This window comes from Ranitomeya imitator, chromosome 6, assembly GCF_032444005.1.
Source record: "Ranitomeya imitator isolate aRanImi1 chromosome 6, aRanImi1.pri, whole genome shotgun sequence".
NCBI lineage: Eukaryota > Metazoa > Chordata > Amphibia > Anura > Dendrobatidae > Ranitomeya > Ranitomeya imitator.
The window spans coordinates 103116737-103143905 of record NC_091287.1 but is presented as its reverse complement, the minus strand read 5'-3'; the positions used below and the strand labels follow the sequence as shown (position 1 = coordinate 103143905).

The following is a 27169-nucleotide window of genomic DNA, read 5'->3' as shown; positions in this document are numbered from 1 at the left end:
ACCACAGGGTGGCGCTCACAGCTAGCCAGGATCAGTAACCATAGAGGTCTCAAGAACCTCTATGGTTACCATTCTGATGCATCGCTGACCCCCTATCATGTGACGGGGGTCGGCGATGCGCTCATTTCTGGCCGGATGGCCGGAAGCACCGGTTAAATGTCGCTGTCAGCGTTTGACAGTGGCATTTAACTAGTTCATAGCGGCAGGTGAATCGCGATTTCACTCGCCGCTATTGCGGGCACATGTCAGCTGTACAAAACAGCTGACATGTCCCGGCTTTGATGCGGGCTCTCCGCTGGAGCCCTGCATCAAAGCGGGGGATCTGACCTCGGACATACTATCCCGTCCGAGGTCAGAAAGGGGTTAATTACCAACCAATGATGTCCCAGATGTGCTCGATGGGAAACAAATCCGAAAATAATGCAGGCTATGGTAGCACGCTTAGGCCATGCAAGCAGCTCACCGTAGCTCAAGCAACATTTGCAATGGGATTGTAGTGTTAAGAAATTGCTTCTGCAAACACTTTGAATAAATGACTCTACTTGCTGGATCCATGAATGAGACGGTAGTTTACTACATGTGAAATTGGACGTCATATAGCAAGCCTAAGGTTGTTAAACAGTGTCCACACAAACCATAAGAAGGCATTTGTATATCCAGCTACAAGTGTTCTGTCGCAAAAGCTAACATGATGCAGAGCAAGAGGACAATGGAGGCTGGTATGAAGGTCCATCCTCTTCAGCTAAAAGTCCTACCATGGCTGAATCATTCCCGGACCTAGAGCATACCGAGCACATCTTCGATACCACTGGTCGGCAATTTCAATGAGAGTTGCCGACAGCAGATCTTTATTGTTCTTGCCCGTTTGCATTTAGCGTGGCAAAACATTCCTCAGACAATCATTAATGACCGCACTGATAAGAAGTATGAGTGTTTCTGCACGTGGCACTCATATTTGATACTGAATAAATCGAGATGTTTTGAAAACATGTTTTTCCATTATTTACATATCATTAACATGTTTATCGAATCTGTGATTCCCATAATTCTGCAACTTTTCAGTCTTGGGTTTTGCAATTTCATTGTTGAGGAGCGTACAGTATATGACTTTATACCAGCTGTGGACATAAAAATACATTCTGGTGACTTTAAAGGGGGTTTCCCACAAACACAGTTCATTTTAATTAATAGATTTTGAAACAAAAATTTGTTCCACAATTGGATATGTTTAAAAAAAATGTTCCTGTGCTGAGATAATCTTATAAATGTGCCCCTGCTGTGTACTGTGTAATGACTGTGTCTGACCATACAGGGACATGGTCTGATCGTACTACAGCTCCAGGGCAGGGGAGGAAGCAAAAGAGTACGTGACCCCTTCTTAGTAGGCAACAATCTATTTTACAAGGATCCTTGGCACTTAGCACTTATTGCAACAAATCATGTTCATTTTTCCTGATTAGGAATTACGGTACTATTTCACTTTGATCATGGAACTTTAACAACAGATGTACCATCATCTCAAGGGCCCATTTACTTATTTATTGATTCCCTTTTTCAACACATTGCACTTTTTACGAGCACATTTGTTCTATTAAATGATCATATGTATCTGCACAGTTGGGGATTATATTCCCTAGGAATTTTTGAGTGCTGATAAAGTCCTTAATCCATAATTTCATTGCCCTTTAGCTACGTTTTTAATGAAATACCCTTATGTTTAAAAATCTGGTCTGATAGAAATATTTTTACCATGTTAAACAATACAAAATTTGTAATTTTATCTTCCCTTGTTCATGCCTCTTTATCCCTTTAAGATATCGGGATTTTGTGTTTAGACACCCCATATTGTGTGATCAGGATTCACCAACATTGTAATAAATATGAGCAATATATTTCTCTTAGTGTCGTGCATGTTATGTCTGGTGACGTGTTTGGACCAAAAGCACATTACACAATTCAATAAAGTCTTACTACAAATTAAAATATCTTGACATATTACTTTACTGTAAGTTTCTCGAGTTTTTTTTTTTTTATAAGATCTCGTAGTGATTTCTAAAAACATGCTAAAATTGAATTTAGACTGTGAGCCCCATCGGGGACAGTGATGAAGTCTGTAACACGTGGAAATGAATGGCTCTATGTAAGCAAATAAAATACATTTCATCCATTTACCTCTGGACCCAGCATGGCAGCAGGATCTGTGATCGTTGACATGACCTCATTGATTAATTCAATAGGAATGTCTCCTACAACTCTGGGTTTCTTGGCATCTTCTCCACTATAAGGTTCACTACTTTTTCTTTTATCTCCTGTGACAATACAAATGTAGCTCTTGGAATACATTTACACCTAAAGGCTATCTTTTTCATCATAATTTATATAGACATCATTAAAAAAAAAATGTCACAGCGTCTGCAAGTCCTTTACCTATTGTAGTGGAATGCTCATGAACATTTTTACACATCCGTCATAGCTCCTGCTCCTGCCAGGTCTCTGCTCTCCTCCACCCTTCTCTCAATATAACGCTACATTCACACAAGCGTATTTTCTGTCTGTGTGTATGATGGACCGCACATGGCCAGCACACAGACAGTTGGACCTATGTGCTAGTCTGCATGAGAAATTTTCCATCTTAGGCTTCTTTCACACTTGCGTCATGTGACTTACGTCGCAATCCGTAATTTTGGGAAAAAAAACGGATCCTGCAAATGTGCCCGTAGGATGCGGTTTTTCCCATAGACTTGTATTGCCGACGGATCACGAAGTATGGTCACATGTCGCGTCCGTCGTGCACTGGATGCGTCGTGTTTTGGCGGACCGTCGGCACGAAAAAACGTTCAAGGGAACGTTTTTTCGTACGTCACGTCCGCCATTTCCTACCGCGCATGCGCGGCCGGAACTCCGCCCCCTCCTCCAAAGACTTTAGAATGAGCAGCGGATGCGTTGAAAAACTGCATCTGCTGCCACGTCGTGCATAATTTTCACAACGTGCGTCGGTACGTCGCGCCGACGCTTAGTGACGGACCCGTACCGACGCAAGTGTGAAAGAAGCCTTATAAGGAACTGCAGCATGCACTAACGATGTGGTATGTTATAAGGATCAGGCTAGTGCATATCAAAGTGGGCCACTCATGCACCCAACATCTAGGTGGCCAAGTACACAGAGAAGCAAACAAAGTGCTCACGGCACTTTAATTATTTTTATGACACTTGTAATTCTGTGTGACAGGAGCTGCTCCTCGCTGCAACCCCCTCCCATCCCAACCCCCTTCCTGATAATAGCAGAGGGTGTGGACTGTTGCTGGCTTTTCTTAACTGCCCTCCCCATGATATTTGTCTCCATCTAGTCCAAGAACAGGGGGTTTGCTCCCTTCTAGTAGCATTCATGTCAACAAGAAGATGAAAATACATGCTGGGATCCTCTGCTGTGCAACCCATGACAGTGCATAATGTAAGTTGCTTAGGTAAAAAAAAAATCATGCAATAAACACCATATCTAGACAATGATGCTTTCGGAAAAAAGGCAAGGAAGAAAAAAATGCTTACAAAAATAAAACAAACGGAAAACGTTTTAAGCATTTCATATTTTATTACTGACTTTTCAACTCTTGGCCCAAGATACTTCCTTAATTAAACTGCAATAATTTTATAGTATATTGCTGCTTTTCCATGCACCAATCACACACTGAAAATACATCCTACGGATATTACAGAAGCACTTCCATCAAAGCTTATATCCTCTTAAAAAATTGCAATCATCATATTATATAGCACTGTGCACCAACAATTGCTCATTTTGCCCTTCTACCTAGTTAATTCAACACGCAATTAAAAACTTACTAGCTGAATCCTTCTAAGCTCTATGTAGAAAAAGGAGGTCAATTTTGTCTCCACAAGTCATGAGTCAGTGCAAAAGTCTATGGCACGGCGGAGGAGCAAAGCAGCTGGGTCAGGAGTTGAAGAAGGAAAATGATAAATGCAGGGACAAGAGACTTCCTGTCTCTACGTAGAGCAGATGAAAGAGAATAATTAACTGGGTAGAAAGGCAAAATGAGAAATTGTAAGTACACAGTGCTATATAATATGATGACTGCAATATATTAAGAGGATAAAAATTTTGATGGGAGCGCTTCTTAAATAATGATTAGCTTATAACCCTTTTATACTCCATAACTTTAAACACCAACCTGCATTTGACTCAAGTGCTGGCTTACTGGATGGACTTAAACTTCCACTGTTGGACTGGTCTAAGGATGAAGGGCTGGTCACATAAGTGACTGTCCTTGCGACGGGTGGGTTTGTGATGACTACAAATGTAAAAAATAAAAAAATAAAAAGAAGTCAATATTTCAGAAGATTTCATAAAAGCACACAAACCTTTATTAATTTTTTATGTATTTCTATATTGAGCTGATATTATAGTTTTTTGAAGACCCTAAATTCAGAATATTGTATTTCTCCTACCATATTTAATGTACACATAGATACATTGATGTTGTAAGATAACCGTAGGATTTAGAATTTTTCTTTCCCTGTAAAACACCGTATATATTCGAGTATAAGCCGAGAATTTCAGTCCATTTTTTTAGGCTGAAATTGCCCCTCTCGGCTTATACTCGAGTCATTCCCAGGGGTCGGCAGGGGAGGGGGAGCGGCAGCGTCTAATAATACACACCTGCTCCTGGCGCGGTCCCTGCTTCTCCGGGCGCTGACAGCTTCTTCCTGTATTGATCGGTCACATGGTACCGCTCATTATAGTAATGAATATGGACCCAACTCCGCTCCCATAGGGGTGGAGGCGCATATTTAGTACTGTAATGAGCGGTACCATGTGACCGCTCAATAGAGGAAGAAGCTGTCAGCGCCCGGAGGACCAGGGACCTGCAGGGACCGTTCCAGGAGCAGGTGAATATAATGGGGGCATATTCACTTGTCCCACGTTCAACCGTCGGCGGCGCAGCCGTTCCGTCTTCCGCGTCCTCTGCAGTGACGCTCAGGTCAGAGGGCGCGATCATGCAATTAGTTCACGCCGCCCTCTGCCTGAACAGTCAGTGCAGAGGACACGGAAGACACAGCGGCGCTCGGCGGTGGAATGTGGGACAGGTGAATATAGCAATTGCCGGGGGACTGAGCGACAAGAGGTGAGTATGTGATTTTTTTTTTTTTATCGCAGCAATGGCATATAGGGCAAATATCTCTATGGAGCATCTTATGGGGCCATGTGCAGCATTATATGGGGCAAATATTTCTATGGAGCATCTTATGGGGCCATAATCAGCATTTGTGCAGGATTATATGGGGCAAATGTGTCTATGGAGCATCTTATGGGGCCATGTGCAGCATTATATGGGGCAAATATCTCTATGGAGCATCTTATGGGGCCATGTGCAGCATTATATGGGGCAAATATTTCTATGGAGCATCTTATGGGGCCATAATCAGCATTTGTGCAGGATTATATGGGGCAAATGTGTCTATGGAGCATCTTATGGGGTCATAATCAACATTGGGCAGCATCATATGGAGCATATTTTAATATGGAGCTTCTTATGGGGCCCATCATAAACTATGGAGCATTATATGGGGCGTATTTTGCATGGAGCATCTAATGGGGCCCATCATGAACTGTATGGAGCATTATATGGGGCTCCTGATTCAATATGGATATTCAAAAACACTTAACCTACTGATGTCTCAATTAATTTTACTTTTATTGGTACCTATTTTAATTTTTGACATTTACCGGTAGCTGCTGCATTTTCCACCCTAGGCTTATACTCGAGTCATTAAGTTTTCCCAGGTGTTTCTGGCAAAATTAGGGGTCTCGGCTTATACTCGGGTCGGCTTATACTCGAGTATATACGGTACATTATATTTATGATAAGCAGAATTTACATCTTGATGTAATTTAACACATAATACTACATTTATTACCAGCAAAATGATATATTATTAACCTTCCAAATTATTAACCTTCAGGTTAAGTTCCCACAATAAGTATGTGATGCGTTTTCGATGTTACAGATTTTTTGCACCAATTACTAAGTTAGGTTACTTACATTTTTGAGTGTGTTATTTTACATGTGTTTTTATCACGTTTTTTTCTACTGCTGTTTTTGTCTCTTATTTGGTATGTCATGTTTTTAAAAAATGTTTGCTTTTTTTATACTGTACTTCTTTTTACTCTGCTTTGATAAAAATGTATTGATAAAGTTGTATGGGGATTACATGTGTTTTTAGTGCGTTTCTGCTGCGGAAATACACTATAAATGTCTGCATTTTTCTGCAGATTTTCCTCATCTGATTCAAGTCTATGGGGAAAATCATCAAATAAAATTGAATTTAGCACAAGAGGAATTGACATGTTTTGGATTTCAAAACCACACCACAAGTTAGTCTGCTGCATAAAAAAAGCACAATTGGCATGAAATTTCAATAAATCCCATACACTTTGCTATACTGTAATGTGCAGCGAAAATAAAATATGCAGCATCATAAACTCGACAAATAATCGTGAGAACGTTACTTTAAACTTTCTTACTCTGGAAAGAGCCTTGTGACCCTATGTACAGAAAGAGGCTGCCTACGCATGTATAGGAAAAAATCAAAATAAAGACGACAATGTAACGTCTATACACTTTACCTGCTTGAATTCCAAGCTCATTCGCTCTAGAAGATGCAGATAAAAAATCTTCATCCCATATAGGTGAATCATGGCTGTAAACCTCTTCTTCCAACATAGACAAAAATCTGTAACAATATTTCAAATAACAATAAATATTATGCAATGCACGTACTGTAATTGTAAAAAAAAATAGAAACAGCAGCAACTCAGCCGAGAAACATTTAGCCACAAAAACTAAAAAAAAAAACAGGACTGCTAATTGCTTCTGATATCTCCGGCTTTTGGTTGCATTCGCGACTACGAAAAAAGCACTGAAAATTCAGATTTCATAGATTCCATTTTTATGGCCAAAAATCAAAGCACGAGCCTTAGGATGAGTGATCATATCTATGATTGCCTAAGGCCTGTCCCACATGTCCATATAATTCCGGTACCGGAAAAATCGGTACCGGAATTATCCGTGTGCTCACGTGGCAGTGTGGCACACGTGCGGCAGCCGTGTGCCGTCCGTGTGCCGACTGGGTACCACACGCACCATGCAGGAGACAGCGCTAGACTTAAGCGCTGTCCCCTGCTTTGGGTGCTGAATCCAGAATTCATTTCTTCTCTCCAGCAGTGTTCTCGGGAGCGAAGGAATGAAAAATCTTTTTTTTTTTTTGCTGTTAAAATAAAGTTCCCGGTAATCTCCCCGCTCCCTCCCCCTGTGCGCCTGCCCGCTCGCTGGCATTAAAATACTTACCCAGCTCCCCCGATGCTTCCTCTCAGCGTCGCTGCTCTTCCTGTATGAGCGGTCACGTGGTGCTACACATTACAGTGATGAATATGCGGCTCCACCTCCCATAGGGGTGGAGCCGCATATTCATCACTGTAATAAGTGGCACCACGTGACCGCTCATACAGGAAGAGCTGCGACGCTGAGAGGAATATACCCATAGTCCACAATATTGCTTATGGTCACTTCGATATACATAAACACATATCCTGGTGTGGTATCCCACAACAGAAAAGAAGTGAAAGGAATTATTTTTTATATTAAAAAGGTAAATTTTTATTACATAATTAAATCAGAATACAACAATAATAAAATAAGTGAAAAAGAGCAAAATAGACAGGGGGGTGGTGACAAAAACACCAGATTACAACGGGAGAAAAAATAGCACCGAAAATGGTTCCTGTACACAGGGGTATAAGAGCTATGTAGCTACATAGAGTCAACACAGCACAGTACCGTGAAACCAAATATAATGCACCGGTAATATTACCATAAGGTCATGACAACTACAGCAAAGTGCTAACGGGTATCAAGATGTAAAGAATATATATAGATAGCAACCAGAAACCTTCAAAGGAATATATTGTCCTGGAATCAAGCAACTACCTACATAGTATAGGGACTAACTGTGCATGACTTTTATGCCAGAATAATGCAGAAATTGCTAATATATCTGGTGTGTGCGCTAAGCACTAATCCAAAGCCTGCAATGTAGTATACCCAATGTAGAGAGAAATTCCAAAGTGACAGTTCTGGTTACCTGTAGTGTGACTGCTATGTCATGAAAAGACCGACTGTGTAGCGTGCAGGATAGCCGGTGCTATAGACCCATATTGTGGACTATGGGTATGCTATAGCACCGGCTATCCTGCACGCTACACAGTCGGTCTTTTCATGACATAGCAGTCACACTACAGGTAACCAGAACTGTCACTTTGGAATTTCTCTCTACATTGGGTATACTACATTGCAGGCTTTGGATTAGTGCTTAGCGCACACACCAGATATATTAGCAATTTCTGCATTATTCTGGCATAAAAGTCATGCACAGTTAGTCCCTATACTATGTAGGTAGTTGCTTGATTCCAGGACAATATATTCCTTTGAAGGTTTCTGGTTGCTATCTATATATATTCTTTACATCTTGATACCCGTTAGCACTTTGCTGTAGTTGTCATGACCTTATGGTAATATTACCGGTGCATTATATTTGGTTTCACGGTACTGTGCTGTGTTGACTCTATGTAGCTACATAGCTCTTATACCCCTGTGTACAGGAACCATTTTCGGTGCTATTTTTTCTCCCGTTGTAATCTGGTGTTTTTGTCACCACCCCCCTGTCTATTTTGCTCTTTTTCACTTATTTTATTATTGTTGTATTCTGATTTAATTATGTAATAAAAATTTACCTTTTTAATATAAAAAATAATTCCTTTCACTTCTTTTCTGTTGTGGGACGCTGAGAGGAAGCAGGGGGGAGCTGGGTAAGTATTTTAATGCCAGCGGGCGGGCGCACAGGGGGAGGGAGGGGGGAGATTACCGGGAACTTTATTTTAACAACAAAAAAAAAATGATTTTTTATTCCTTCTCTCCAGCGAACGCTGCTGGAGAGAAGAAATGAATGGGGCTTCAGCACCACAAGCTGGGGGGACAGCGCTTACTGTAGCGATGTCTCCTGCACGGCACACGGACTGCACACGGACAGCATCCGTGTGCGGTACGTGTTTTACACAGACCCACTGACTTTAATGGGTCCGTGTGATACGTGCGCTCCCACAAACACTGACATGTCTCCTTGTTTTTCAAACGGACACATGGTCCGTGAAAACACGCTGACATGTGCAGAGACACATTGATTTTAATGTGTCTACTTGAGTCAGTGTCTCCGGTACGTGAGGAAACTGACACCTCACGTACCGGAGCCACTGACGTGTGAAACCGGCCTAATAGAAATCCACAAAAAGATAATACTTTGATATAATTATAACTGATTGAGTACAGATATTATATCAGTAGGTGGAAAAAGTTATTTATCCAATAGTTATATTAAGGGCACAGTCAGATGGCCGTATAACACAGATGACAATCGCATCACAATGCTCGGACTCACCAATGGCTCTACTGACCCAAGCGTGACAACTGCACAGAAATACCCACTGCCATGCTCGGGTCAGGATAGCCGATGGCTAGTCCAAGCATTGAAATGTGATCGTCATCTGTGTTATACAGCCATCTGACTGCGTCCTTACAGTCATTATGATCGTTCTACGATATCAGTCAATAATGAAAAAGGTGTACAAAAGGTATTTTAAACACAGCAATTTTACAATCTACCTACAGTGGGGAAAATAAGTGTGTGATACACTGACGATTTTGCAAGTTTTCCCACCAACAAAGAATGGAGAGGTCTGTAATTTGTATTGTAGGTACACTTCAACTGTGAGAGACAGAATCTTTTTAAAAAATGTAGAAAATCACATTGTATGATTTTTACATAATTAATGTGCATTTCATTGCATGAAATAAATATTTGATACAATAGAAAAACAGAACCTCATATTTGGTACAGAAACCTCTCTGCAATTTCAGAGGTCAGACATTTCCTGTTGTTCTTGACTAAGTTTGCACACACGGCATCAGGGATTTTGGCCCACTCCTTCATACAGATCTTCTCCAGATCTTTCAGGTTTTGGGGCTGTCGCTGGGCAACATTGAGTTTCAGCTCCCTCCAAAGATTGTTTATTGAGTTCAAGTCTGGACACTGGCTAGTCCACTCCAGGACCTTGAAATGCTTCTTATGGAGTCACTCCTTAGTTGCCCTGGCTGTGTGTTTTGGGTCGTTGTCATGCTGGAAGACCCAGCCACAACCCATCTTCAATGCTCTTACTGAAGAAAGGAGGCTGTTGGCCAAAATCTCGCGATACTTGACCCCATCCATCCTCCTTTCAATAAGGTGCAGTCATCCTGTCCACTTTGCAGAAAGGTGCCCCCAAAGTATGTTTCCCCCACCATGCTTCATGGTTGGGACTGTGTTCTTGGGGTAGTACTCATCCTTTTTCTTCCTCCAAACAAGGCGAGTGGAGTTGATACCAAAAAATTTTATTTTGGTCTCATCTGACGAAATGACGTTCTCCAATCCCTCCTCTGGATCATCCACATGGTCATTGGTGAACTTCAAACAGACCTGGACATGTGCTGGCATGAGCAGTGGGGCCTTGCGTACCCTGCAGGATTTTAAAGAGAACCTGTCATCATGTTTGGCAGATAAGAGATACGGCCATCACCTTTCAGGGCTGATATACAGCATTCAATAATGCTGTATATCTGCCTCCAGCCCAACCTAACCTGTAAGAGAAGAAAAATAACTTTTATTATACTCACCTGCAGGGTGGTCCGGTCCGATGGGTGTCATTGGTCTTGGTCCAGTACCTCCCATCTTCTTACAATCCCCGTCCTCCTGCTTGCTTCTTGTGGATGACGTGTCCCTTCATCATCCACACAGTCTCCTTGACACAGTGCTCCTACGCAGGCGTACTTCTCTGCCCTGTCTAGAGCAGAGCAAAGTATTGCAATGCGCATGCGCCGGGGCTCCTTGACCTTTTCCAGCACCTGCGCACTGCAGGACTTTGCTCTGCCGTCAACAGGGCCGAGAAGTGCACCTGCGCAGGATTGCGGTGCCGAGGAGACTCATCATCCACGTGAAGCAAGCAGGAGGGCAGCAACGTAAGAAGAAGGGAGGCACCGGACCAAGAAGAGCGATATCCATTGGACCGGACCGCCCTGCAGGTGAGTATCATAAAAGTTATATTTCTTCTCTTCCAGGTCGGGTTCTTGTGTTTCATTCATTTCCTAATAGTTGTGCTAACAGTTGTTGCTTTCTCACCAAGCTGCTTGCCTATTGTCCTGTAGCCCATTCCAGCCTTATGCAGGTCTACAATTTTGTCCCTGGTGTTGTTAGACAGCTCTTTGGTCTTGGCCATGGTGGAGAGGTAGGACTGTGATTTAGTGTGTGGACAGGGTCTTTTATACAGGTAACTAGTTGAAACAAGTTCAATTATTACAGGTAATGAGTTGAGATTAGAATGGCTTCTTAAAGGAAAACTAACAGGTCTGTGAGAGCCAGAATTCTGGCTCGCTGGTAGGTGATCACATACTTATTTCATGCAATAAAATGCTATTTATTTTTTTTAAATCATACAATGTGATTTTCAGGGTTTTTCTTATTTTTAAATTCTGTCTCTCACAGTTGAAGTGTACCTACGATAAAAATTAGCAAAATCGTCAGTGTATCGATTCGAATAATTATTTTCCCCACTATACATCATGATCGCATGGAAAAGCCATAGAGGAGAAAACTCAATATTGGGAGTTTTAACATGTAAAAACCCTGAATCCCAGACCATTGAGCAAATGTAAATGCAGATTTGCACCCTTACAATAAAATTGTAAATTCTTGAATTATACATATTATTTGTAGAGTAAAGTTGGGTTTAAAGACACAGATAATTTTCTAGGGTAGTGCCAATTATCACCTTCCTTATCCTTATCTTCCTATTCCTTGTAAGTCAATTCTCTTTCAAATGGGTATAATGGTAAAAATAGTGATTGAAATAGGGAATATAAAAGATTACTTCTTGGGTAGATGATACAAATAGATTGTACTTCTACACACTTATTTATTTTACTATTGATCTGACTGGATAGAATGTATTCAGAAAGTTGAACATGTAAAGGATCTGAGGGTGCGCTATAAAGCATGCCGCCATAACGCTTCACCATCTGATGGTCTAACGTGTGAATGTAAATTTCCTAGATGTTTCCTGCTCAAGAGCATGAAGCCAACTATAAGACTGTCTGGAGAGGTTTGACCTGGGCCCCATACCGGAAATACAAGAAATGCCATTCTAGAAGAGCCCTTTCCCGTTTTTGCATGACAATTTTCTTATGGGGAAAGTAAGGGTGCAACTAGACAACCCGGCACAAGTTCAGCCATAAGCTCATGGTAGGCCTATATAAATGCTCTTGGTTTTGGAAGGAGATGCTCAAAATTGTTCAGCTGATGTTTTAGGTGTCACTTTTGGCCCTAAATCTATCCAGATCAGCTCTGTTATTTTAGAGATCCTATAGAGTTATAAAAGCGAGCCATAGCAGTAAGCAGTCCTGGTAATAGGTTCCTTCTCATTAATTCAATCGAAGCCCCTATCTCATAAACACACTTCATTTACTTCACTGCTTCTTCGGATTTAGAGAACACTTATACACGTTTTGTTTAATGAACTGTATTTATGCACCTGAGACTATTGCCAACAATTTAGCAATTTAACCGTCAAATGCATTGATTAAAATGAAAATCTGCAATAAGGTAATGAATTTCTAAGGCCAAGTTGTGGGTCTGGGCGCTCTCCATCATGTAATATCAGCAACTTATGAGAAGTAACAATAGCCTTTCTACAGCTATCTATATATATAATTGTCTAAGGGTTTTTCCGTCTGTCTGTCTTTCTGTCTGTCTGTCCTGGAAATCCCGCCTCTCTGATTGGTCGAGGCCGCCAGGCCTCGACCAATCAGCGACGATGATGTCATAAAGGACGTAGATATCCCGCGTCTCTGATTGGTCGAGGCCGCCGGGCACAGAGACGATGATGTCATAAAGACGTAGAAATCCCACGTTTCTGATTCAGCGACGGGCACAGTATCGACGTAGATGTCATAATGGTTGCCATGGCGACGATGATGTCATAAAGGTTGCCTCGACCAATCAGCGACGGGCACAGTCTGCCGCGAATTCTGGAATCATCATTGTCCATATACTACGGGGACATGCATATTCTAGAATACCCGATGCGTTCGAATCGGGCCACAATCTAGTTTGTAAAAAACAGCATAAAACTATATGCACAGACCCATATGATGATGTATGCCTCTTTCATACTGCAATTACTTTTAGTAACAGACTGACAGATCAGTGTAATAATAGTGAACAAACCTTACGGCGGCACTGAAGCTGCTGCGCTCTCACTTCCTCCGGAGAGGCGGAGAGAGTTAAGCCAGCGCTGATTGGCCAAACGGGTCATGTGACATAATGTCACATGGTCTAAGGGAGAGCCAGTGCCGACATCACTGGAGCGGTGCACCGGAGGTGAGTATAAGGCCGGCTTCACACGTCAGTTTCCTCACATACCGAAGACACCGACACACGTTAAAATAAATGTGTCTCTGCAGATGTCTGTGTGTTTTCATGGACCGTGTGCTAAACACGGAGACATGTCAGTGTTCGTGGGAGCGCACGGATCACACGGACCCATTAAAGTCAATGAGTGCGTGTAAACACGTACCGCACACGGATGCCGTCCGTGTGCTTTTTTTCAAGTCATAGGGTTAAAATTGAAACAAATTGTTTCAATACACGGACACGGACAGCACACGGACACACACTGATGGTCTACGTGCACACATGGACACAGATAGCTCCGGGACCGAAAAATATCTGGCCTAAGAGGTATTAATTTACTAGGGAAAATAGGGATTCAGAGGGGTTGTCCGAGTAGTGGACAACCTTTTTAAAGAGAGTTTGTCACCCGCAAAAGGCTAATTAACGCACTTAAACAGATATGGAGGGGACTTAAAAATCATACCTGTAGTATAGGTGTTAGTGATTTAGCTGGCAAAAAATAAAACAAAAAATGTGATTTGTATGCAAATAAGGGTGCTTCGGTGCACTGACACACCCTCTAAAGTTGCCTACTGAGCACTTTGTCATACCTTGATTGATAACACTCAAATGAGGGCTGCCGGAACTCAATCAGCGGCTCTGCAACTGCACATCCATGCTCAATGTCAATCTGAGGGTAGCCTCAGACAGGAGCCAGTGGTGAGAGCCAACACTGGCACATCGTTAGCTCATGTCTGCAGACAGTTCAAAAATAAAAAGAAGATGTGGCACTCACCTTCCCTTTAAAAGTCCTTTACTGTTGTCGTTAAACCATGACAGTGAGAGAATGAAGGGGATACTTGATGGACCATAGTCCATCAAGTGTCCATTAGACCGATGGCAGCGTTACTGTTTTAATAGGCAATTTTGCAATTAGCAGAATCAGCATGTGTTTTCTAGGACAGGGTTTTTCTTCTTTACCAAATTGGCATTGGCAGACAGTTCTTGCTTGTCAGACAATTAAACCACTAACATTATACTACAGGCATGACCTTTAAAATGTCTTGGTCCCCTACATACCTATTTACCCACCACTGTGAAACTGGTGACACCTTGGATACCTTTCCCAACTCAAGAACCCTCAGATAGGCCGAGCGTTCCTGTAGTTTCTTTGGGAGCTGTTGCTAGATGACTCTTATCTCACCATCAAACAAAAGGATCAGGAGACTGATTGAAATTCAACCTCCTTTCACGACAGATGGTCCGCCGATGCTGACAAAATCGGTGGGTTTAGTTTAGGCTAAAGAGGTCAAAAGCTTTCGGTAAGCATGTCATACTTAGGAAAATGGGTTAAGATCAGCGTCCTCTTCTCCTGTGGCAGTTTATCTTTCTCCTGCCTGGCTTGCTCCAACAGTTGCCGTCTCATGACAGTGAACACAGATCGCAGCAACGTTCGTCCAAACACTTGAGTTGTTTCATATCGGTGCAAGCTGTCGCAGAACTGGGGGACATTGCAGTAACAGAGCCACCTACAATACCAAGAACAAGCAGATCATAACATGAAACTTGCAAAGAAACCATAGTATTATATACAGCACATATCTGGGATAAATGTAAAGTATAAAATATATAATATCCAATTGTAAAAGCAGAGTGACGTGAGGAGGAGGAGAGCCCAAAGTAAAATCCTAATACAAAATACTCTAAGCTGCGTCTTGTAACAGTTTTTCTCTGCTAATTCCTCTGGTCCTCATCAAAAGCCAGATTAGAGCCATTTCATTTGACTTACACCAGTATATTCATTAAAAATGTCCGACTTAAAGCAGATTGGTTACATTATGCTGCCTGCCTGCCTCTATCCCCCCGGTCACAGATATTGGCAGTCTGCTGTGTGTGGAGATACATCCAGCTGTCAGTGACTGCTCATAACTACATGGACAATGTGTTCTTCATCACTCCTGTCAACCAAATGACACATTTTGTATAATTTTTGGCTAGTAGGAGCCTTGAACTGTCCTTTAATATACCTCTCCTTGATTGACAAATCATTTCCTTCACAAGCTCGTGAGGTTGTCCAAGGATACTCTATAGAGCACACATGTCAAACTCTGGCTCACAGCCAAATCTGGCCCATAGGGTATTTAGCCCGCAACGCCATGCGGTCCCCCCTGACCGACATCACACTTTCAACTGTGTCGGCATCCTGGATGCCAATATATTAGTAAGGAATTATGAAAAAGGGAACCTTCAGCTTACGTTCCTTCCGCCATCATTCTCCCTCTGCATCTGACGTCTCAGCGCATTGGGAATGATGACATCACAACAACGCATTTGCTGTGCCTAGCAGTGCAGAGCTGCAAAAGACATGGTGAGGAGATTAAAGCGGCGGGGACCGGGGACAGGTGAGATTTTTTTTTTCATGTGGGGCCATTATATTGTATGTAAGACTATGTGGGGCCCATTATACTATATGGAAGGCAATGCAAGGCCCATTATACTGTATGGAAGATTATGCAGGGTCCAGTTCACTGTATGGAGGGCTAAGTGGGGCCATTATACTATACGGAAGGTAATGCAGGGACCATTATACTGTATGGAAGGCAGTGCAGGTCCCATTATACTGTATAGGGGTCTATGTGGGGTCATTATTCTGTATGGAGGACTACGTGGGCCCATTATGCTGTATAGGGGTCTATGTGGGGTCATTATTCTGTATGGAGGACTACATGGGGCCATTATACTGTATTTAAGGCAATGCAGGGCCCATTATACTTTATCCATAATTATTTTGGGTCATTATACTGTATAGAAGGCTATATGGGGCCCATTATACTTTATGAAAAAGCAATGTAGAGCCCATTATTCTGTATGGAAGACTATGTGGTGTCATTATATTGTATGGAGGAATTTGTGGGACTATTATACTGTATGGAAGCCAATTCAGGGCTCCTTATACTGAATGGAAGGCAAAGGGGCCCAATATACTGTAAGTGGCACTATGCTGGGCTATTATACTGTATGGAAGGCAAATGCAGGGCACATTACACTGCATGTAGGACTATGTGGGTCCATTATACAGTATGGAAGGCAATGCATGGCCATTATACTGCAAGGAGGACTATGTAGGGGCATTATACTGTTTGGAAGGCAATGCAGAGCCCATCATACTGTATGGAGGGCTATAATGGCCATTATACTGTATTCAAGGCGATGCAGGAATCATTATACTGTATGAACGGTAATGAGGGCCCAATATACTGTATGGAGGACTAAATGGGGCAATTATACTGTGTGGAAGGCAATGCAGGATTCATTATACTGTATGGAGGACTATGTGGGTCCATTATACTGTATGAAGGACTCTGTGGGGCCCATTATACTGTATGGAGGACTATGTGGGGCCCATTATACTGTGTAGAGGGCGGCCTAAGTGGGGATCACAGTTGGGGAATCAGACTGTGATGGGGTCACCATACAGTGTCGGGGGGAAGTTGAGGTTGGGGGTACAGTAGGATCATCATACCGTGCGTGTGTAGGAGTTCCCTGTTTGAGTATCTTACTGTGTTTGGTAGGCACTTTTATTGGCTTCATTATTTATTATCTGTATTATTCAGGGATTTTATTCTTTGTTATTACATATATAAATTAGCCCATTGGGCCATATGCTCTAACTGCTCTTACATAACATTATTCCAGTATGCCCCACTTGTGATTATGTGCTTTTTTTATTCTAAGATCTATTTAATGAAAATGTACTTTGTTCGTGGGACAATCCCTCTGAGTTTGTTTCCATATGAAAACGTTCATTGTTATATTTGCTGATAAGGAAAAACTTCCTCAATTGAGAATATTTTTTAATATACCGGTATATAAAGGTTGGCCGCAACTTTATCCTTTTAATTTTGGCTCTCAATGTATTTGAGTTTGACATCCCTGCTGTTGAGCATATAGTGATGAGCGAGTGTGCTTGTTACTTGAGATTTCCGAGCATGCTCAGGTATTCTCCGAGTATCTTGGGCGTGCTCATAGATTATGTTTGTGTCCCCGCAGCTGCATGATTTGCGGCCTGAACACATGTGGAGATTCCCTAACAAACTGGCAATCCCTGCATGTGTTCAGGCTGTCTAGCAGCCGCAAATTATGCCGCTATGGGGACACAAACATAATCTATGAGCACGACCAAGATACTCAGAGAACACCTGAGCATGCTGGGTAATCTCAAGTAACGAGCACATTCGCTCATCACTAGAGGCATACACTATATGGACACAGTAGTAGGACAGATCTCTTAATCATTGAATTCGGGCAGTTCATTCAGTCCCACAGTGTATAAATTCCTGCCCCAATCATGCAGTCTGCTTTAACTTGCCGTTTATGAAAGAATGGCTTGTTCTATACCGCTTACTGAACAACTCCACATTAATGGCTATGGATTTAGTATGGGGTGTCATAAAAGCTGCTGTACTGTATATGTAAGGCTATGTGCCCAAGTTCAGGATTGTATGCAGAATTTTCCTGATCAAAACCGGGCTCCTTCTGCCGGAAATCCTCATGCGTTTTTTTTGCATTTTTATCGCGTTTTTTTGTGTGGATTTTTCGCGTTTTTTTTCCAGAGCTTCCCAATGCAATAATATAGCGGCAATTCCATCGATTTTCCGCAAAATTAATGAACATGCTGCGTTTTTTTCCGCATGGGCACAAAAATTGCGGAATGCATTAAAATGATGGGAGTAAGCGTAAGCGTTTTTTAAGCATTTTTGCAGCTGAAAACCGCCAAAAAAACTGAACGTGGGCATGTAGCCTAATATGCAGGTGTCCCAATACGTTTGTCTATAAAATGTACAATGAAAAGTGGAATTAGTGTGTAGTATTTAGTTTAAGGGGTTGTCCAGTCTGCAGTCTGTGTGACTACAGACTTATGAATCCCCCCAGCGCATGCACTGTGCGCTGCTGGGATTCACTAGTTTTTAGACCAAGTAATGGACAGTATGTATGAGTTATACACACTCCCGGCCAGTGGGTGCGGCCTCGCGCTATACACTTGCATAGCGCCGAGGCCACGCCCCGGCCAGTGACGTGGACTGCAAGTGGGCCCAGCCTTGCTCCATACAAGTGTATGGACATCGGTCCACCGGTCGGGAGTATGTATAACTCATATATACCCTCCGTTCCCCAGTCTGAAATCTGCAAATCCCTGCAGCACAACAGTGAATGCGCTGGGGGGAGATTCAGAAGTCACACAAAGTGACTGCAGACTTATCGGTTTAGACCGGAAAACCCTTTTAACTATATTCAAACAAAATAGTGTTACACCATGATACCAACAAGCCACTCATTTTACTCTCCCTGGATGTCCCACCTTGATACTACAGATACCTTCCATTCCCCATCGCTGACATATCTCTAACTTCATACAGCAGCACTCAATGACCAGCAGGAAGGACGTAAAAAAGGATTTTTTACACCCATTCCTACCTCACCTCACATCCAATAATAATAATAATAATCTTTATTTATATAGCGCCAACATATTCCGCAGCGCTTTAGTTTAACAGCTTCAAACACAACAGTCATAAGTAACAATGTTAACAATACAATAATTAAAGCAACACAAGACGACCCTGCTCGTGAGAGCTTACAATCTACAATGAGGTGGGGGCGATACAAAGTACAGGTGTGTATTTACAATGATGGTCCAGCCATCTTCAGGGAGTGGGGGATAGATGGAAGTAGTGAATGGGCTACACACAAACAAAATAACTGATTAGGGAAGATGATAGGCCGCTCTGAACAAATGTGTCTTGAGGGAGTGCCTAAAACTATGCAAATTGTGGATGGTCCTAATTTCTTGGGGTAGAGCATTCCAGAGGATTGGTGCAGCACGGGAGAAGTCTTGTAGTCCGGAGTGGGAGGTACGGATTAGTGCAGAGGTTAGTCGAAAGTCATTTGCAGAGCGCAGCGGTCGGTTAGGCCGATAGACAGAAATGAGGGAGGAGATGTAAGGGGGTGCCGCACTGTGGAGAGCTTTCTGGGTGAGAACAAGTACTTTGAATTGTATCCAGTAATGAATGGGCAGCCAGTGTAATGACTGGCGAAGAGCAGACGCGTTTGAGTAATGATTAGCTAGATAGACGACCCTGGCTGCTGCATTAAGGATAGACTGGAGAGGGGGAGGCCAATTAATAGAGCATTGCAGTAGTCCAGGCGGGAGTGGATCAGGGCGACAGTGAGGAATTTTTTTGTTTCTATAGTGAGAAAAGGGTGGATTCTAGAGATGATCTTTAGGTGTAAGCGGCACGAGCGGGCAAGAGATTGTATAGGAAATGTGAAGGAGAGATTGGAGTCAAACATAACACCCAGACAGCGTGCCTGCTGCCGGAGTGTTATTATGGTGCCACCCACGGAGAGGGAAGCGGCAGGTTTAGGGAGGTTAGTAGATGGTGGGAGTAGAAGAAGTTCAGTTTTGGAGAGGTTGAGTTTAAGATAGTGAGCAGGCATGATGTCAGAGACTGCAGACAGACAGTCAGTGGCGTTCTGTAGTACAGCAGGAGTAAGGTCAGGGGCTGACGTGTATAGTTGTGTGTCATCAGCATAAAGATGGTACTGGAAACCAAATCTGCTGATAGTCTGTCTAATAGGGGCAGTGTAGAGGGAGAAGAGGAGGGGGCCAAGGACTGAGCCATGAGGTACCCCGACAGTGAGAGGAAGAGGAGATGAAGTGGAGCCAGAGAACAGGACACTGTAGGAGCGGTCAGAAAAATAGGAGGAGAACCAGGAGAGAGCAGTGTCCTTAATGCCAAGTGACTGGAGCCTAGAGAGTAAGAGAGGGTGGTCAACAGTGTTGAAAGCTGCAGAAAGATCGAGAAGAATGAGCAGAGAGTGGTCACCGTTACATTTTGCTGTCAGAAGGTCGTTGGTCACTTTGATGAGTGCAGTTTCTGTCGAGTGTAGGGGGCGGAAGCCGGACTGTGAAGGGTCAAGGAGGGAGTGAATGGAGAGGTAACGGGTAAGGCGAGAGAAGACTAGGCGCTCCAAGAGTTTAGAGATGAAGGGGAGATTGGAGACCGGTCTGTAGTTGTTTGTGCAGGATGGGTCGAGGGTGGGTTTCTTTAGTAACGGAGTAATGATAGAGTGTTTGAAGGAGGACGGGAAAATGCCTGAGGAGAGTGAGAGATTAAAGATTTTAGTTAGTTGAGTGGTGACGACTGGAGAGAGAGACTGGAGGAGATGAGAGGGAATGGGGTCGGTAGAGCATGTAGTCGGACGAGAAGAAGAGAGGAGCCTGGATACTTCTTCTTCTGTGATGGGATCAAATGCGGAGAGTGAGCCAGGGGAGATGCAGGGAGGGATGGGAGTCACTGAACTTGGTGTCTGGGAGCGGATTTCCTGATGGATATTGTCTATTTTCTCTATAAAGTGGGAGGCCAGGTCATCAGCACAAATGTCTGTGATAGGGGCTTGAGCTTTTGGCCTGAGGAGTGAGTGAAAGGTGTCAAAAAGTTTCTTGGGGTTGTTGGATAGTGAGGAGATCAGAGTGGTGAAGTAGGTCTGTTTGGCAATGTGAAGGGCAGAGTTATAGGTTTTTAACATAAATTTGAAGTGTATGAAGTCTTCTGGTGTGCGAGTTTTCCTCCATAAGCGTTCAGCACTCCTAGAGCATCGCTGGAGAAATCGGGTTTGTGATGTGAGCCAGGGCTGTTTTACTCTGTGTTTGGAGGTTCTGAGGGTGAGGGGAGCTACTTGGTCTAGGGTGCTTCTAAGAGTGTCATTGTAGTGATGCACCGCCAGATCAGGACAGGAAAAAGAGGAGATTGGGAACAGTGATGAGTGTAAGGAGTCTGAAAGTGTATGAGGGTTAATGGCTTGTAGATTTCTGACTGAATGGTAGGTAGGAGGGTGCTGGGGTGAGTGAGGATTTGTGAGCATGAAGGAGAGAATGTTGTGGTCAGAGAGGGGAAGCGGTGAGTTATTTAGGTAGGAGATTGAACAGAGCCGGACAAAGACCAGGTCCAGGGTGTTACCGTCCTTGTGTGTCTCAGAGGTTGAGAGCTGTGAGAGGCCAAGCGAAGTGGTTAGTGATAGAAGCTGGGATGCAGATGTAGAAGTGGGGTTGTTTATGGGAATGTTGAAGTCTCCCAGGATAAGGGTTGGGAGTTCTGAGGACATGAAGTGCGGCAGCCAGGCAGAGAAATGGTCCAGGAAGTGGGTGGGTGAGCCTGGGGTCGGTATATGACCGCTACTCTGAGGGAGAGGGGACGGAAGAGCCTGATGGTGTGGACCTCAAAAGAAGGGAATGAAAGTGATGGAGTTGGTGGGATGACCTGGAAGGTGCATTGTGGGGAGAGGAGTATGCAGACTCCACCACCAGGTTTGTCTGTGGGTCTCGGGGAATGGGAGAATTGTAGGCCACCATGGGAAATGACAGCGGGGGAGACCGTGTCAGAATCCTGGATCCAGGTTTCAGTGAGGGCCAATAGATTTAGAGAGTTGTTCAGAAAGTAGTTGTGCAGGAAAGGAAGCTTGTTACATACAGACCGTGGATTCCAAAGGTCACAATTAAAAGAAGAAGATGAGGGAGTGCAAGTAATATTAATAAGGTTAGAATGGTTTTGGTGTGAGGTAGGGTAGCAGTTGAGGGTGTGGGATGGTGGACCAGGGTTGGGGGAGATGTCTCCTGAAATCAGTAGGAGTAGGAAGATAAAAAGCAAGAAGTTTTTGGAATTGTAAGAAGTTTTTTTGTGCAGTGTGTTTTGGCAAGATGGACTGAGGTTTTTCAGGAAGGTGAGAAGTGCATGGGAGCTGTACATGGGAGAGGGAAGTATAGAGGAGCTGATGTATATGAGTTGTGATGGAGGGGAGAGCAGAGTGTGGGTTACCTGACCCCTGCCCTAACTGCCATGGAATAACTGTTATAACTTGATGCTTAGCTAATGTGATGCTTTGCTGAATGCATGCGACCCCACACCTGCGTGCACCCCTAAGAATGAATCTAAATTTATAGGCCCCCAGTGCAGGGAGAGGACAGCGGGATTATGGGAGCTGGTTAGTTATAAATTAGGGACAGCTGCTCAATACATCCTGGTGTGGATAGATGATCAAAGATGCAGTCCTGATAACATCTCTATACTAACACCTCTTCTGTGATAAGCAACTACAGAGACCCCCACTGGAGCTACAACAGTGAGTACTGAAAACCATGTAACTGATGATAAATTCTAGCACAGGAGTTGAATGACATGAAATTACCATTCAGGGTGCTAGCTGACACACAGAAAATCATTGCAAGATACAGAGCATTCAGGATCCAGGGAGATATCCAACAAATATCCTCTTTCATCTGGTTTTTGACTCATCAAAATCTTTTCAGACTTGGCTGAATGCAGGTTTCCTCTCTTCTGTCATGCTTTGTTTTTGCCTTCCCATGGGATTCACCTTTTTATAGGTAAGTAACAATTCCCCATTTATCCTTTCGTGGCTTGAATCAAGTGATTCTCCTTTATTTCCTTTATCGTATCATTTGTCATCCTCTATGTCAGTGTTTTTCAACCAGTGTGCCGCGGCACACTAGTGTGCCGCGACACATGGTCGGGTGTGTCGCGGGGAACGGGAGTCAGCTGTTCTCTGTGCCGACTGTCAAGCTGACAGCCAGCACAGAGAAGCTGCAGCGTGCCGGCTCCCGGAGATCAATTGTACTCGCAGACATCTACCAGCTGCGAGTACAATTGAGGCTCTGACCGCTGGGTCAGAGCGACGCCAGCAGCGTGATCAAATCATGTGATCACGCTGCTGGCGTCACTATCCGGCGCGCAGGAGACAGAAGACACTTGGTGGTAAGTGCTCCTGTGCTGTGGAGCTGAAGACACCGAAGATTCAGCGTGGGGCGGGTTTATGGGGAGTATGTGGGGGGATTTATTAAGTGTGTGGGGGGATTTATTAAGTGTGTGGGGGGATTTATTAAGTGTGTGTGGGGATTTATTAAGTGTGTGGGGGGATTTATTAAGTGTGGGGGGGATTTATTCAGTGTGTGGGGGGATTTATTCAGTGTGTAGGGGGGATTTATTCAGTGTGTGGGGGGGATTTATTCAGTGTGTGGGGGGGATTTATTCAGTGAGTGGGGGGGATTTATTCAGTGTGTGGGGGGATTTATTCAGTGTGGGGGGGATTTATTCAGTGTGTGGGGGGATTTATTCAGTGTGTGGGGGGATTTATTCAGTGTGGGGGGGATTTATTCAGTGTGTGGGGGGATTTATTCAGTGTGTGGGGGGGATTTATTCAGTGTGGGGTGGGGATTTATTCAGTGTGGGGGGGGATTTATTCAGTGAGTGGGGGGGATTCATTCAGTGTGTGTGGGGATTTATTCAGTGAGTGGGGGGGATTTATTCAGTGTGGGGGGGGATTTATTCAGTGAGTGGGGGGGATTCATTCAGTGTGTGGGGGGATTTATTCAGTGAGTGGGGGGGATTTATTCAGTGTGGGGGGGGATTTATTCAGTGAGTGGGGGGGATTCATTCAGTGTGTGGGGGGATTTATTCAGTGAGTGGGGGGATTTATTCAGTGTGGGGGGGATTTATTCAGTGTGTGGGGGGATTTATTCAGTGTGTGGGGGGATTTATTCAGTGTGGGGGGGGGATTTATTCAGTGTGGGGGGGGATTTATTCAGTGAGTGGGGGGGATTCATTCAGTGTGTGGGGGGATTTATTCAGTGAGTGGGGGGGATTTATTCAGTGTGGGGGGGATTTATTCATTGTGGGGGGGATTTATTCAGTGTGTGGGGGGATTTATTCAGTGTGTGGGGGGATTTATTCAGTGTGTGGGGGGGATTTATTCAGTGTGTGGGGGGATTTATTAAGTGTGGGGGGATTTATTCAGTGTGTGGGGGGGATTTATTCAGTGTGTGGGGGGGATTTATTCAGTGTGTGTGGGGGATTTATTCAGTGTGTGGGGGGGATTTATTCAGTGAGTGGGGGGGATTTATTCAGTGTGTGGGGGGATTTATTCAGTGTGTGGGGGATTTATTCAGTGTGTGGGGGGGATTTATTCAGTGTGTGGGGGGATTTATTCAGTGTGTGGGGGGATTTATTCAGTGTGGGGGGGATTTATTCAGTGTATGGGGGGCATTTATTCAGTGTGTGGGGGGGATTTATTCAGTGTGTGGGGGGATTTATTCAGTGTGGGGGGGGATTTATTCAGTGTGTGGGGGGGATTTATTCAGTGTGTGGGGGGGATTTATTCAGTGTGTGGGGGGATTTATTCAGTGTGTGGGGGGGATTTATTCAGTGTGTGGGGGGATTTATTCAGTGTATGGGGGGGATTTATTCAGTGTGTGGGGGGATTTATTCAGTGTGTACGTGGGGGGGGGCTGGAATTTATTTAGCATGTGTGGGGCAGGGTGCATTTATTCTGTGGAAGGGGATGGATTTATTCTATCGGAAGGGCAGTGGATATATTCTGTGGGGGTGAGTGGGGAGATGGGGGTGGACACAGTAGCGAGGGGAAAAATGTGTGCTGACAGTACTGGGAGCAACGGTGATGGGATGTGTGAGGACAGTATGGGGAGTCGGGGGAATGTGTGAGGGGGGAATGTGTGAGGAGGAAATATGGAGAGCAAAGGGGTATGTTAGCAGGGGGGGATGTACAGGAGGAGGCTATTAGAAATGTGTGCAGACAGTATGGGGGGATGAAAGTGTGAGTGGACACATAATAGATACTGAGTAGTGTGAGGGTAACAGCCAGGAGGAGACAGTATGCCAAGTAGGCACAGTAGAGAGACTGGGCTCTCTAGGAGGGACACAGTATGAGAAGGCAGTGTGAAGTATGGAAAAGAGAGAGGGTAGTGTGGATGGCATGTACCATAAGAGGGACAGTGAGGGTCATATTATGTGCTGGGAATAAAGTGAGGGGCAATTATTTACTCAGGGGCTCAGCCTAGGGCAGATATTGTTATTCCGGAGCATTATAATAACACTGCTATCTTTAAGGGTGTTGTGTCGGGATGTGCTGCAGAAGACAGGAGAAGATGGAAGTCTGCAGAAACGAGCTCTGCCGGTGGATGAGAAGAGTCATCATGGCATCTGGACAAGGTGAAGATGAAAAGAAAGAGGCGACTCCACAAACAACGTCATCTATCAGGTATCTGGATGTAAATGTGTTTTTTTTGTGATACTAATTCTCATTTTTATTTGTTAGGAACATTAAAGGGGATGTCCAAGGTTCTGATGAGTCTGCAGTCATACTATGTGACTGCAGACTTCTGAATTCTCACAGTGCACACTGCTATCCTAATTCTCTGATGTTGGTGATTTACATACATGCGGTCACGTGCTGACTAGACATGTGTGGCCTCATTCAATGAAAATGAATTGACTGAGGCCGGACACGTCTAGTTAGAATGTGGCCAGAAGTATCCAAATCACATACTTGTGCTGTCATGACCGTCCACTCTGGCCACCGGCAAGGGAGAATCCTGAAAGTGTGCAGTGCTTGCGCTGTGAGAATTCAGAAGCCTGCAGTCACATAGAATGACTGCAGACTTTCATCTCAAACCTGGACGCACCATTTTGTGCCATTTTGGTTGGTGGTGTGCCTCGGGATTTTTTAAATATAAAAAGTGTGCCGCGGCTCAAAAAAGGTTGAAAATCACTGCTCTATGTTATTATTGTAGAATCCTTGCGTAATTTTTTTTTACTATGTCTGACTCGTATATCTATGTTTTAACCTGTTTTAAAACAATAAAACAGTCCAAAAGAGGGTCTTATATGTAGCAATGCCCTTCATCTGTCACGTCTCAGAGCAGCATGAGGTAGGGGCAGAGACCTTGATTCCAGTGATGTGTCACTTACTTTACTGGTTGCTGCAGTTTTGATTAAAAACTGTTTTATCTGCTGCAGATCTATGAGTTCTCTGAATGCTGAGGTCTGAATAACCCCGCCCACACCACTGATTGGCTGCTTTCTGTGTACACTGTACTTAGGCAGTAAGCTGCTAATCAGTGATGGGGGCATGGTTGGACAATAAAGGTACCGTCACACTCAGCAACTTTCCAACGATCACGACCAGCGATACGACCTGGCCGTGATCGCTGGAAAGTCGTTGTGTGGTAACTGGAGAGCTGTCACACAGACAGCTCTCCAGCGACCAACGATGCCGAAGTCCCCGGGTAACCAGGGTAAACATCGGGTTACTAAGCGCAGGGCCGCGCTTAGTAACCCGATCTTTTACAATGGTAAACAGGGTAATGTAAAAAAACCCCCACATACTCACATTCCGGTGCCTGTCACGTCCCCCAGCGTCCGCTTCCCTGCACTCCTCCTGCATCCTGTGTAAGCGTCGGCCGTAAAGCAGAGCAGTGACGTCACCGCTGTGCTCTGCTTTACGGCCGGCCGGCGCTGACACAGGATGCAGGAGGAGTGCAGGGAAGCGGACGCTGGGGGACGTGACAGGCACCGGAATGTGAGTATGTGGTTTGTTTTTTTTTACATTTACAATGGTAACCAGGGTAAACATCGGGTTACTAAGCGCGGCCCTGCGCTTAGTAACCCGATGTTTACCCTGGTTACCAGTGAAGACATCGCTGGATCGGCGTCACACACGCCGATTCAGCGATGTCAGCGGGTGATCCAGC

General features: G+C 44.1%; 1 protein-coding gene across 1 annotated transcript in view; it reads right to left on the bottom strand.

Annotated features, from left to right (window-relative positions):
- The window catches only part of KAT2B (lysine acetyltransferase 2B), a 129414-nt gene that overhangs the window by 26934 nt on the left and 75311 nt on the right, over positions 1-27169 (bottom strand). Inside the window, exons 6-9 of the mRNA XM_069729976.1 lie at positions 14886-15077; positions 6644-6750; positions 4188-4307; positions 2173-2309 (exon numbers count right to left, since the gene is read on the bottom strand). Of these exons, the coding sequence (XP_069586077.1) occupies positions 2173-2309; positions 4188-4307; positions 6644-6750; positions 14886-15077 (556 nt within the window). The remainder of the gene's footprint in view (positions 1-2172; positions 2310-4187; positions 4308-6643; positions 6751-14885; positions 15078-27169) is intronic.